Source organism: Sinohyriopsis cumingii, chromosome 2 (assembly GCF_028554795.1).
Source record: "Sinohyriopsis cumingii isolate HCF-2022 chromosome 2, ASM2855479v2, whole genome shotgun sequence".
NCBI lineage: Eukaryota > Metazoa > Mollusca > Bivalvia > Unionida > Unionidae > Sinohyriopsis > Sinohyriopsis cumingii.
Genome location: NC_142962.1, coordinates 150,028,119 through 150,042,815, shown reverse-complemented (window position 1 = coordinate 150,042,815; position 14,697 = coordinate 150,028,119). Strand labels below are relative to the sequence as shown.

General features: G+C 34.5%; 1 protein-coding gene across 1 annotated transcript in view; it reads left to right on the top strand.

The window, feature by feature from the left end:
• LOC149806073 (protein sidekick-2-like) overlaps window positions 1–14,697 on the top strand; it is a 137,248-nt gene that overhangs the window by 77,203 nt on the left and 45,348 nt on the right. Inside the window, exons 21-26 of the mRNA XM_089950947.1 lie at window positions 373–562; window positions 1,344–1,637; window positions 6,659–6,857; window positions 7,196–7,299; window positions 12,291–12,361; window positions 12,735–12,963. Of these exons, the coding sequence (XP_089807073.1) occupies window positions 373–562; window positions 1,344–1,637; window positions 6,659–6,857; window positions 7,196–7,299; window positions 12,291–12,361; window positions 12,735–12,963 (1,087 nt within the window). The remainder of the gene's footprint in view (window positions 1–372; window positions 563–1,343; window positions 1,638–6,658; window positions 6,858–7,195; window positions 7,300–12,290; window positions 12,362–12,734; window positions 12,964–14,697) is intronic.

Genomic DNA, 14,697 nt, shown 5'->3' with positions numbered 1-14,697 from the left:
GGTACATGTTTAGTTGAATGAAAAGGTAATCAGGTACAAGTTTAGTTGAATGAAAAGGTAATCAGGTACATGTTTAGTTGAATGAAAAGGTAATCAGGTACATGTTTAGTTGAATGAAAAGGTAATCAGGTACATATTTAGTTGAATGAAAAGGTAATCAGGTACATGTTTAGTTGAATGAAAAGGTAATCAGGTATAAGTTTAGTTGAATGAAAAGGTAATCAGGTACATGTTTAGTTGAATGAAAAGGTAATCAGGTACATGTTTAGTTGAATGAAAAGGTAATCAGGTACATGTTTAGTTGAATGAAAAGGTAATCATGTATAAGTTTAGTTGAATGAAAAGGGTTATCATCATTCAATTTTATTTTAGGTGCAGTACAGATCAGATGAGGAGAATCTCACTCCAGTGCAGCAAAATGTTGTTGGGAATGAGACAAAATTCTGTCTTATACAAAACCTACGCAAGTTTGTCACATATGAGATCCAGGTGCTGGCATATACCTCCATTGGAGATGGAGTTCTCAGCTTTCCAGAAGTAAAAGTCCAGACGCATGCTGATGGTATGATAATTTTGTCTCAGCTGCATTAGCAGAAGATCAGACATTATTTTAAGTTTTGTGTTCAAGAGTTTATGAGCTTGGTGTACATGATGTTTTTACCAGTTGTGTGTTCAGGTGTTTACAAGTTATGTGCTCATGTTTGTGCAAGTTATGTTTTAAATGTTTTGACAAGTTTATGATTTTACAAATCATATGGTCAAGATTTTACATGTTACATGTTCAGGGTTTTAAAAAGTGTAAACTTAAAGTTTTACATGTTATTTGTTCAAGATTTTAAGAATTTCATGTTTAATGTTTTACATATTGTGTGTTCATATTTTAGCAAGGTTTCATGGTTTTACAAGTAAGATATAGTTACAGTGCATGATTGCATGATACGCTGGCATGATATCAGATTGTATGGAGCTTTTGTTCACTTTTAGTATAAGATCAATCCCATTTTCTGGCAGTGCAGCTGAATTCTTTCATATATTTATTTATCTATCATAGAAGAAACAAATAATACCACAGAGCATAAGCATTAGATGTTTTCTTGCATTAAATTTCAAAGAAAATTGTATTATTGTTCATGATGAAATAAGAAGTGATAATAAGTCAGTATGGAGCAGTAATAATCTTCCATACCATTCATTCCACAATCTGTATAAAATCTGATATGTGTATGTGTGCATGTATGTGGGTATGTATGTGTGCATGCAAGTGTGCATGTATGTGTGTATGTATGTGGCATGAGGGGCAAGTCAATTAAGTCAGTACTGCAAGTATCTTTCTCTCATTGCAGTTCCTGGTCCACCTGTCATTATCTGGTTTCCCGAAGTGACATACAATCAGGCACGTATTGTTTGGGAGTCACCAGTGGAACCAAACGGTATTATTACTAACTACATGGTTTCATATAGAGAAAAAAACAATACGATTCAGTGGACCAACAGCCCAGCCCTGACACCCAGTGTTCGGGAGTACACAGTCACCAACTTGAAGAGAGAGACATATTACATTTTCAATGTCACTGCCAAGACACTTCAGGGATGGGGAGAAACGGCATCTGTGGAAGTTTACACCATGATTGACAGAAGTTAGTAATATAGTTAAGCTCCATTTTCATGACCTGCTTTGAATGGGAATGGTCTGCAATGTTACTGTTGTCTGCTCCATCTGTCCATTTTTCATGCCCTGGTTGACGTTTGCACCGGGTTCAGTTTCTAGGGTGTTTTTTTTATGGCTGCAAGAGTCGTACAGCTGTGTGTGTGGACATGTCTTGATGAATACAACAAAATATTATCAAATTGTAATCCCAGTGATCTGTATTACACGCTTCAGTGACTTGACTAAGATTTTCTGTCAGGTTAGTTTTTTTGATATTGCTAACTGCAGAGTCCAACAGCTTTGTGGATTGATGGCCGAGTGGTCTAAAGCGCTCACTGTTATGGATTACTGCCATCTCACCTCTGTCTGCGTGGGTTTCGAGTCTCTTGTTCAGCCAATGTGGGTATGTGAGAAAGCTTGCCAGTAGCTTCTTGTAATTCGGTGGTTCTTTCCAGGGTTTTCCCGGGTTCTTCCTCCACCATTAATACTGGCCGCCATGTATAGCCTATCTTGTGCTGAAAAATGGCGTTAAACCGTACAACAACAACAACTTCCATTTGGAAAGGGGAGTGGAGGGGGAGTTCCCTCTTTCTTGTAAATTTCTGGATGGAACACTATTTTTCAGATTAACATTGAGAAACATTATTGGTGACTCCACATGTAGTGGGAAGCAAGACATAACTGTCACTTTTCTGGAAGGAGCATTGTCAACAGTTGATATTTTGGTTACATTTTTTAGCAATACTTTGATCATGGGTTCAACATGCAGGCCTATTCTTGTTCTTCCTTGATGATGAAGCATTGGAGTTTTTTTTATATAGATTACAGAGGTGTCATTCCATCCTTGATTGATTGGATCCCTTTCAAATCTTTCTTCTCAAGTAAGGATGATATTTTCATATGATGTACAGTTCTTATCCATGGAACACAGCTCATTTTCACCATAATGTACCACTCTTGATTGTCTATATTTGCATACCCAATCAGACAGCCAAAGCAGCCTAATCACTGGCTAAATAAACTGGCAGTTTTGTTGGAATGGTCAGTCAGTCGGTCCTAAGAACAGTATGATATGATTGTAAGGTAAGATGCCTTGTGAGAATACCTACATAATGGTGCACCATCTACATAACATATGCATGTTAAGCACATATGTTAACTGAATTCGATAATTTACTTAAAATATTTCATGGTACAGTGTGACCCCGCTATAACACGGTAGTTGGAAGCCATAAAACCTGACCGCGTTATATACCGAACCGTGTTATATGCAACCAAGTCAGTTAGCTGAAGAAAATGTACCCCCTCAAAACAAAACAAAAAATTGCGGGGGGTATGTGGATAATAAATGCGGGCAGGACAATACGTGCTTCATCGGCACAGTTACCATCATGAATTGATGCATATTCAATGAGAAATACACCTGTAGTGAAAACAGAGAAGACATAATAATATAATAGTTTACTTTATTTAGACAACCATGAATTGGTACATATACGTGAATCCTGTTTATATATAAATGTCTAATGTATAGCATGAATAGTATCAAGACCGTGTATTCACCTGCAAACCTCATCATATACATTGAATCCAAAATACAAGTGATTCCATTGAAAATATGCACACACAGCTTTAAAATATTCATTAATTTTGTAATGGGTCATATTGGTCTGAATTCAGTGGAAAAACATAGCACAATCGCGTAACGAATGACGAAGCACATTTACTTTAATGTACATTCCAAGTCCGTAAAAGTTAGTTTGTGTTTTAAGCCGCCGTTGCTTAAACTTTTTCCCTACAAAAAGGAAACTTTCACAGCACAGTTAACGAGTTCCATTAACATTGGAAAATGCAAAAATCCATCAAATTCCATCACTTTTATTTAAGTTTGGTACTGACTTCCTTTGAAGAAAAGTTCTTTGCTGTTATTGAAAGATTGTAGTCGGCTTTCTTTGATGAAGGCTGCATGCGCTATTGAAGTCACCGCTAAAGGACAGCTTTGGAGAACCAAACGAATGCCCATTTCTTATTGTGGCGGCAACATCAAATAATTGTATTGCATGATTGAGACTGGTATTTTTTCCATTTGCTGAGCACGTTTTCGTAACAGTCGGTGCTTCAAAGGTAATCTGTTTCCTTTGAAATTTCAGCAAACTATTTTATCTGGGTACAATTTTAAAAAGGAATTGGCGGTCGTTTAGACTATTCTAGTTACTGTCCCTCCATGCCTACTGAATAAACCAATAAGTAAGTTTTTTTAGTTTTTTTACATTTGTGGTAGCAGTTTGATGCTGCCTTCCACGCATGCGTCTGAAAATTAACAAAGGGTCAACAGACGATAGAGACGCAGGTGTTCTGATGACAGGGATTATTGCAGAAAACGTGAGTGTTCTGAAGAATTTAATTCTGAGTGAAACGAAGAGGAATTTTACTTACCATCCACATACAAATGTCAGTCTTTGTAAATATATTAATTACTAGCGAGCGGCCGAAAATCCAATGAAAGATAGATTACGAAACAATGCCTCATCCGGTTGATCTCCGTTACCAGAAATGTCAACAACAAAATATAGGTTATTTCACAACATACAGAACTCATGTTAGATATAAAGATAAGCGGATTATGATATAACAATGCACTGTTTAGATGGTTTGTCAGTATGGACAAAGAATTTGTTTATGTAACAGTTGATAAATTTCAGTACATTTTATATCCAGTTTGCAGCTTCCTTTCATGGGGCCTATGAATTTCTGCACTCCAAACCAATGGTTGTATATAAAAGTTTAAACAGCCAACAATGTCGCCAACAAATAAAAAAGCCACATCGTATGTTTTGCGGCCAATAAGGAAAAACAATCCAAGATTGCGACATTGGCGAAGACCTACGCGATCCCAGAATAAACTTTTTATGCATTTTTTCTAATTAATTTTAAGAACAAAAAAAAAATTTTTTCTTGTACTAGAAAAATGCATATAAAATTTAAGAAGCCAAGCCACGATCTTCTTGTATTATTCATACGTGATCTCTTCCCCAAAATGATAAGCAACTTTTTACGTTTTTTTCCATACTTTTTTTTTAAAAAAATTTTTGTGCACAAGAAAAATACATGTATATGAAATTTAGGGAGCCATGCCACGACCGCATTATATCCGAATTCGCGTTATAACGGAGCGCACTATAGTGGGGTCACACTGAGTTGTAACATTGGAAATTTAACATGTGCATATACCATATATACTCCCTTAAAAGATGAGATCAATTGCACAGAGCCAGATCCACCATTGCATAATGCACTGGCAGAACTGGGTCTGTGCAGTTTATTAGGAGTATTTAGTAGAATAAATCCTGATCCGCAGGCGCATTATGCCTCAAAAGATCAGGATCTTTGTTGTTTGTAGTTTGATTCATCTTGGTCATTGTATTTTTTTAATTGTTGCAAGTTTCCTTTGTCGTAAACCATTGAAGTATATATGTAATTTTTAAAGGCAATGCATGATAAAGTAGTGCACTTTATTTTCCATGCTGTATGTCAATCTTGCTAATGGAAATAATATTTGTGAAAAAAGTTAATTTTGAAAGGGAAATATATTGTATTAATACCCAAACTCCAAAAATATATTCAGAAAGGCAATTCTGAAATTCAGTAAAGGGGGGAAAAATACTTTAAACATGGGAAAAATTATAAGTACAAATATTTGAGATTGTCTGTACATCAAGGATACATTGTAATTAGCATGTGTGTGTTTTAGAGATTCATTCCTTTGGATAACTACTACTCTTGCATGCTTTCATTAAATAGTATCCTGTTACCATCCTGATTGACAGCTGACAAAATATTACATGAGTTGGACTCTGTGACAGCATTTTTTGTGGATCCATTGAGATTGAGGTGTATAGTTTGAAAGGATGTCAAATTTGGAATAGCCATTTCCATTAATATTTCTTATCTCATTTAATATGGCTTGTGAAATGTATATATATTTTGTATGTATAATTCATGCATCTCATTGTCAGAAAAGGTATAATGTATTTGCAGTCCTTTGGTGTATGATTCCTGTAACAGGTTTGTACACATTAAGCAATCTCTCTTATGTTATGAATGGAGGGTTGCTCCAGCCAAGCATACTTGGTATCATGGAGGGTTGCTCCAGTTAAGCATACTTGGTATCATGGAGGGTTGCTCCAGTTAAGCATACTTGGTATCATGGAGGGTTGCTCCAGTTAAGTGTACTTGGTATCCAGGGAATGCGGATTTTTATAATACACACTTGGGTACTCAGATTACTGAGTGAATTCATATGAAAATAGTACAGAATTCTAAATTGCAAAATTGCATCTTTGATTGACTACTCCACATTGTAAAGTGCATAGGGTCACAAGTATGTTTTACTGGAACAGCACTTATGCACTGTGAGAGTGGTTTGCATGTTATAATTGTAGCATTTTCATTTCTTATGGTTGTGAAGAAACTTTTAGGCAGTGACTGAATACTTCACAGCAAATCAAATCAATCTTCACATTCTCCAAGGGTGTTTTAAAGTTATCTCCCTTTCTGATAGGTCAGGGGTGATATGGGAAAAACAATGTAGTACTTTTTGTTATGTATTCATTCATATATGTCAGAAAAAATAAAAGTGCAGAGTTTATGCAAGAATTTTGTCCCATTTTACAGTGAACAGAATGTTTTGAATAACATAAAAGTCTGTTTATTTTAGTACATGTATTTGCTGAAATCACTTTTAAAAATTGTCCTTTCCCTGGTGATGTCTGACCCATTGCAAAGGTTTTCCCTGGTAACGTCTGACCCATTGTAAAGGTTTTCCCTGGTGGTCTGACCCATTGTAAAGGTTTTCCCTGGTGATGTCTGACCCATTGTAAAGGTTTTAACCATTATATATCCTTGAGAATGTGTAGATTGATTTATTTATGAAAGAAACAATAATACAAATTTCATCTCTCACACTCAAATTTCCCAGCTTTAATCAATACTAATTTTGTTTCTTCCAAGGACCCCCAGAAAGTCCTACCCAACCCACTATCAGCAAGTCCCAGATCCAGCCCCGGACAATCACCATTACCTGGTCCCAAGGGTTTAATGGTTATGGACCGGTGAGAAACTACACTGTACAGTACAGGAGTCAGGCACAGGACTGGACAACTGTACTGGATCCTATACAGCCTAATGTCACAACATACACAGTGCATGAGTAAGTGGAACAATGCCTTTATTCCTAACAATAAAAAAATTTACTGAACGAAAGAGGTGAAATTTTTTGCAACTGATTCTCATAACATTCAATGGAAAACAAAAAATACAAATTATTCCTGCAGACATGTCAATACATTGAAGTTTTGCTTTCTTCATATCAAGTTTTAGTTAAGTTTTTGTACATTTTTACTTCATATATTGCAACTTGTAAACATGAAAACCTAAAGTTTATGTTTTTACCTTGTTTAAAAAATGGACTTCATCGTGTCTCTTTTATATCTAGAAACGTGTGTTACATTTCCATAATTTAATAGGTTTTAACTGATGTATTTTCAGCTTAAGGCCCAACACAGTGTATGTGTTTCGAGTGGCGGCCACAAATGACATAGGGATGAGTGCATTCAGTGTTCAGTCCGAAGACGTGAAAACATTATCTGACAGTAAGTGAAACAGTTAAATGGAAATATTTGATATCCATCCTTATTATTTAAAATTAGTATGCTTATGGTCTGTATTTGATTGAACATGATTGTAAAAAACATGAAAATTTGTGTATCAAACATGCTTTGTAGCATATCATTTGCTTAGGTCTTAGAAACTAACAAGGCCATAATGGCCTGGTTCCATTTCCATTATCCATTGTCCTTGTCTGTCATCTGTCTGCCAGCATTTGCTTGTTATAACTCAGAAGGCCACATTTTTTTTATTTGATTTTGACAAAGTCGAAGATGTAGGTTATATCTTCAGAACGTGGAATTAATTTGAATAGGAGTGTGATCCATTTGTATGAATCAAGTAATCTTGCATCTGACAGGCTGAGCTAGTTACTACTCTAAAGGCCATATTTCTGATCCGATTTTGAAAAAAACTTGGCACTTGTGCATATGTAATAAAGATCTCAGATACGTTTGATAATATGCTTGATACGTATCACTGCCATCTCACCTCTGTCTGCGGCGGTTCGAGTCTAGGATTCAGCCAATGTGGGTATGTGAGAAAGCTTGCCAGTAGCTTCTCGTGGGTCGGTGGTTCTTTCCGGGGTTTTCCCGGGTTCTTCCTCCACCATTAATACTTGCCGCCATGTATAGCCTATCGTGTGCTGAAAAATGGCGTTAAGCCCCAAAACAACAACAATTAACCTATTTCATACTCAAGCCCAATCAGACGGACAGCTGTGTTGAACTGGAAATTTGGTGTATCAGCATGAGAGAATGCAGTGACTTTGATAAATCTGGCCTTACAGGACAGTTTTTACTGAAATAATTTTTAAAAGCGTGATAGTTTCTTTAAAGTCATACATTTTTCATAGAAGATTGTCAGATGTAAAAAATTCACTTGCAAGTAAAGTAAACAAAAAAGGTATGCTATGTATTTTTTTAAAATATCCCTTCAATTCATTTTTTATAATTGTAATATTCCTATTATCTTCTATATGTAAGTGTAGGAAATATGGGTAATTTTACACTGTATAGGATGATGAAACAATAAAAATCCTTCACGAATGTCAAAGGATATTACAGATTTAATAAATTTACATGCATACAAATTGGAGAGTAAGCAGAACAGATCCTGACAAATCATTTAAAATTGTTTTAAAAATACTAGAATGTTTTGGGTTTACTTTGGTCCATTTCCAGAAATACAGGACAATTTCATGCTATTATTCAGACATCCCAGTTTGGTATATGGGCAAACTGTATAAGCAGTAAGTTCTCAATGTCCAGTCAGCAGGAAAACCATTGAAGTCATCTTTATGATCAATATCTGAGTCAAAAATATCAATAAACTAATTATCATCCTCTCTGTTCATTTAGATGTTGTCAAAATCACCATCTCCACTGCCAATAATATAAATTTTCCCCCAAAACTGTCTATATTTCATAAAATCAGCATCCACATCACTGCTGTCACCTGCCACTTCAGTACTGTCTGCCATTTCAATCTCGGAGTCCGCATATTAAAATTCAGGTTTGAAATCAGATTTTCTATTAGCCCTTTATCAAGTCAAGCTCACTATCTGCACTGTATATAATATCAATTTTCTCCACAATATTGTCGATGTATTCATCATAATCAGTATCAACATCACTGCCATCACTTGATGCTTCCGTACCATCCACCATGGTGACCTCCACTTGTTAAAATTTGAAATCAGAATTTCAGATGACTTGTTTTTGTCAACTGTATTATTTTGACGAAGTACAGATAATTATCTCCACTGTCTAAAATGTCAGTTTTCAAGATTGTCTATATTTTAAACTAATGCAGGAGATATATCACTTGCCTCTTAGGTACTGGCTGGATTTCCACACTTTAAATCAAAATGTTTAAATCAAATTTTTTAACATTTTGGGTTTTTCTAAACTTTTGCCATCACTGCATTTTATGATATTGGTGAACCTTTTACCTTTTATTTGCTTTTTTCAAAGAGTACAAGCAAAATATTGTTATTACACAGTTAAATGCACATTTGTGTGAAATGGTAAACAGAATGTAGTGAACTTATGAGTAAAATTATATCCCATACAAAAAGGTAAGGTACAACTGGTATCGTATCCCATCTGAAATGAGTGAAATAGGTCATCTTGAATTTAATTGTCAAGTTTTTTTATGAATCAGAATTATGTAATTTTGATCCCATCTTGATCTTGATGAAACTTGTAACATGCTTATGATCAAGATTTTGGACAGGTATGATAATCTGTAAATATTAATGAAGTGATCTTGCATTTGATTGGCTGAACTAATTGCAGTGCAGGTGGTCATATTTCTAATGGTTTTGATCAAGCTTACCTATAGGTTTTCAAGGTCTTATATAAGTAATGAGTAAAATCCACACATAATAATTGATTGGGTGAACTTTTTACCACTCTTGTGGTGGTATTTTTTATTCAGTTTTGAGTACAATGCTACATAAACATAAAAGGGGCAAAATAAACACATATTGATGAGGTGATCCTGCACTTGAAATGGTTGAGCTTGTCAAAATTAGTGCCTATTTCTGATCAGTTTTTAAAAAAAATGTAACTTAGTAACTAGGCTTTTATCATCAAGATATCCAATTAGTTTGTATGGGCAAATTCTGCACATATTAACAAAAAAGAATGAAATATTAGAAATGTTTATTAGTTCCTATGCTGCTTACTCAGTTTTGTTCCTTTTAGCATACCTCACTTATCTTTAATTTATCTACAGCATGGTATCAATTATTGAAAGTCAAAGGTTTGTGGCTACAGTTTTTCACCTTGCAGGAATGTGCAGAAATAGAAAATTGCTAAAAAAAATACAAGGTGTCTAAATTTCAATCAAATTTAAAAATTAGCCAGTATAATGCATCATAGGAATTAAAATGAATAATTTGTAACTTGTATCTGAAAAAATATAAAATGGAAATGTTGTTGTGAATATGTACAATTGTTGGCTAAGATAAACTATGTGTAATGAATGTTATGATTAAGAACAGAATTATTTTACACAATTACGGATATTTGTAAGTAACTAATACTTGATTTTATGTTATTACAGGCATTTCTTGTGGTTTTAAAAATTGCTTGCAGAGAATTATTGGTGAAACTTTGCCACATTTGAAATAATTAAGTATTTGGAAGTAAGTTTGGTTTTGTGAATTATAATTTGACAGATAATCAAAAATGCAAAATCATGGGCCTGTATCTAGTGTTACTACCAAATTTGACATGCTTATGTCAGTGTAGTGATAACAAACAAATGTATATGTTGGCAGAAGCCATAGGTCCCAACTTGAACAAACCCTTTGTTTCTAATCATTTATGTCAACAAGCTGCCAGTTTTGACCCATACTTTGTTTTACAATTATTTGATACTGCTGCTCCATTAACAAACAGGCATTTGTTTGGTCCTCCAAAGTTGGCTTTCCATGATGACTTCAATAACGAATGCACCCCTCATTAAAGCATGCAGGCTACAATCTTCAATATAAACAATATATCCCTCATCAAAGGAAATCAGCACCAAACTCCAATAAAAGCAATGGAATCTGATTGACTGCTGCATTTTGCAGGTGGATTGGTGATTGGAACAAGTTTATTATGCTCTGAAAGTTACCTCTTCAGCAAGAAAATTTAATTTTCGGTATACAATGGTTACCAATGGCAGCATAAAATGCAAATAAAATGTGCAGTCTGTTGAAACTATGTGTTTGTTTGTTAAGGAAGTCGAAGGTGGGTCATCTTGAAAATAAGTTTGTGAAAAATGTTCACTTGTTGACAGGTTTTCAATCCCCTATGAATAGCCTTATCCCTTTGGAGCCTCCTCAGGAAGATAATTATGATTTTTGTCTCAGGCAGACCAAAATATAGACCAGTTTAATTAAATATAGCATATGAACAATTGTACAGACACGTACTACTGTGGATGACGAATATTGTAGTGATTTGTTTCGTGACATGAGTTTGCTGCCAATGATATATAGACCAAATGAGGACTAAGAATTTTTTTTTATATACATGTTTTCTAATAGGATGTGACCAACATATGAATTTTCAGGCATGTGACCTATACTCAGATTCGTAGATTTTCATATACATCATGTACAGTACATGATGTATTATGTGTTGTATTACACAAAGGTAACACAAATTTGTGAATATATAAGTGTATTTCAAACTCGGTTCATTTAATCAAAATTTCCATTGTTATTTTTCACACAGTGTAAATCCAACTCACAAACGACAGGTCACCCCATACAAATGAATTTCTCTTGTCTGCAAATATATTTTACTTTTTTTTTCCCCAGCCAGCCCCCCTTCCCCCCCCCCCCCCGCCCCCCCCCCCGGCCCTTTAACTTGTTTCGACATTCACTTATGTTGACAATATTGTGTTGGGCCTGAGGATGTCAAGATAAACAGGACATACTGTATTGCTATGTCAATATGCTTGAAACATTTGTTTATGTCTTAAGATGGTATCATTTGAAAGTTTATATTATGTTTTTGTTAGCTTTTAAATGAAAAAATATCCCAGCTCGCTTTTTTCCTGAAACACTTAATTACCAAGAGTAAAGAAACCCATGGTCTTAAAAAAAAACAGCCTCTGACTTGTAATTTAAATTTGTGTAAATGCCATATGACTCTTTTGGCCACAAATTAGGGCTGTCAGCTTAACTTTGAAAGATCTTGGATTAACATCTTCATTTGTATATTGTATATACTCACTTATAAGTCAAGTCCAACTGCCAACTACACAGACCCAAATTTTCTGACACATAATGCACCAGCATATCTTGGTCTGTGCAGTTTATAAGGAGTTTTCAGTAGAAGAATGACAACATGGAACCAGGTCTGCAGGTGTATAATGATATGGCAGATCGAGATCTTTGTTGTTTGCAGTTTGACTCAACTTACTAGTGAGTATATACGATAATTTTTGTAACCCATATATGTTATTATTTCAGAGCCTGAAGGTGCCCCTCGTAATGTGATCGTCAAGCCTTTGACAACTACGTCAGTCAATGTCACATGGCAGGTAGGTACCTTGTGTTTTCATGCTAATTTTGCACATGACAAAGATATTTATATTGTGAAAGTTTATCATATTTCATATTGATGGTTTATAACAAATCCCTCATTCATTACCTGCACACGTTGCTTATTATGTCAAAATATTTCATTTTCATCTATAAGGATTCAATATTATTATTATTCTTATTATGATTATTATTATTATTATTCAACATATTTACTCATTTATTTACTCAGTCTTTTGTCCTGTTTTTTTTATTTGAATAAGTAAGTAGCTGATTGTTGGTGTTGTGCTTTTTTATGTATGCACTGAATATGATTTTGTTATGAATAAGATTTTTAAGGTTTAATAAGATAGAACTGTCTTTGTCACCTAGCAACCACCCACATCTTCGTGGAATGGTGACTTGTTGGGCTATTACATTGTCTACCGCATAGCTGAACCCTCGAGTCCAGTGAATCAGGAGCAAGTGGCTTATCCCAAGCAAGAGAAAATTCTGGCAGGACTGGTGAAGAAAGTGAATTATGAGTTTCGCATTATTGCCTTTAATATTGAAGGAGAGGGTCCCTCTAGTGTCCCAGTCACTATTTTTGTTGGAGAAGCAGGTAAGATTAACTGTACACATTGATTCAGTTAAAACAAAAACTTACCACTTAAATATATTAGTCACTTCTTCCAGGGATTATTCTCAATACATTTAATAATTATAAATTTTTTCCTGCACGAGTATGTTTTTTTCCCCTTCAGATTTTACATTTACATGTCAAAGGTTGTGTTTTTACCCTTTCATCTGAAGAATATTTTCTTGTGTTCATTGGCTTATAGTTTACACTTCAATGGTTAACGTAGTGTGCTCTGCTTTAACCAGCCCTTTTTAACATAATGCATAGCCATCAATTGTCCCCTTTTTCCCTTATTTGTCCCGTATTTTGGACCTGAATATGGGTGTACTTTTTTTGTACTAAAAATTTGTTTTATTTAAATTAAAAGTTTCTTTGCAGTTTTCTGTAGGTTTCATTTATACATGCATGCATAATCCAAATGATAGAGCTCGTTTATACATGCATGCATAATCCAAATGAAAGTAGATTTCATTGATGCATGCATGCATAATACATATGATAGTAGGTCTCATTGATACATGCATGCATAATCCAAATGAGCAAGACTAAAAACTGATGCTTGAAGCACAGTTACTAATGAATCTCGATGTATATACAGTAATTACACTAAAGTATTGAAGTTCACACTTCGCTGCTGTTTGGACAAAATCACTGAATCAGCATCATATCAGTCAAATCTGCTGGTACAGATAAATGTTTGCCAGACAAAATATCTTGAAATTGTTTAATTAAACAAATCCAGCTTAAAACCACAAATGATTTGGCCCGATCTTTCACCCATTTTTGTGTGAGCTGCGATTTTTCATTCGGCATGAACAAGCTGCACATTTCACTAAAGTTCTGATATTAAAAGTTGTATACTTTTGGCAAATTTGACCACATCATGGGCAATGTTTGTTGCAGCAGTCTTTTGTATGACCATATTTAGGTAATATCAGTCAAAAGAGGATCAAGTTGCCAATAGATACATAAAAATTGTTGTCATAGCAGTCAAAAATTACTGGAATGAAAGCTAAATCTTTTCCAACTTAGATGCTATCAACATTTTTAGTTTTTTTCAGGATTTTCAGATAATTTTCCCAAATTTCCAGATTTACTTTTTTGGAAACCAGAAAGTCACATGAACTGAGTTAATCCAGAAAGAAGGATTTTTATTTATTCTATTTTATCCTTAAGGATCCTACTAACATCCCAAGTAAGAAGTTTGTACATACCATCCTGGTCACTTATTATAATTTTAATTTTCTTGGTATTGAATTTGAGGCATACAGGTATAGTTTCTGACACAAATTATTTTGTTTAGCTTTTCTTGCACATGAATTCCAGGTAACTATTCTGTTTTTTTGAGAAAATTGCCTTGGATCCTGACTTATGACATACATATTTTGGAAAATATCTGGTACATGCTCTGAGATTTAAAAGGATTCAAGATTTAGTACAAAGAACTTTGGTCCACCTTTTCAACTGTACTATGCTATGAACTGTTTTTATGGCATAGAATAGAAAACTAAAATTATTAAAAATGAAAATGCCATCTGTGAATTATTAAATATAGATAATTACGAATTACACCTTTAAAAGTTGTCATTTCTGCTATTGGGGCTGGGTGGCAGAGGCATACTTGAGTGGTGGGGCTAATCATTGGAAAAATTGTATTCATGCTTCATTATGACCTAGAAGATGAAGATTTTACGCATCATATGTGTGGGCTGTTAT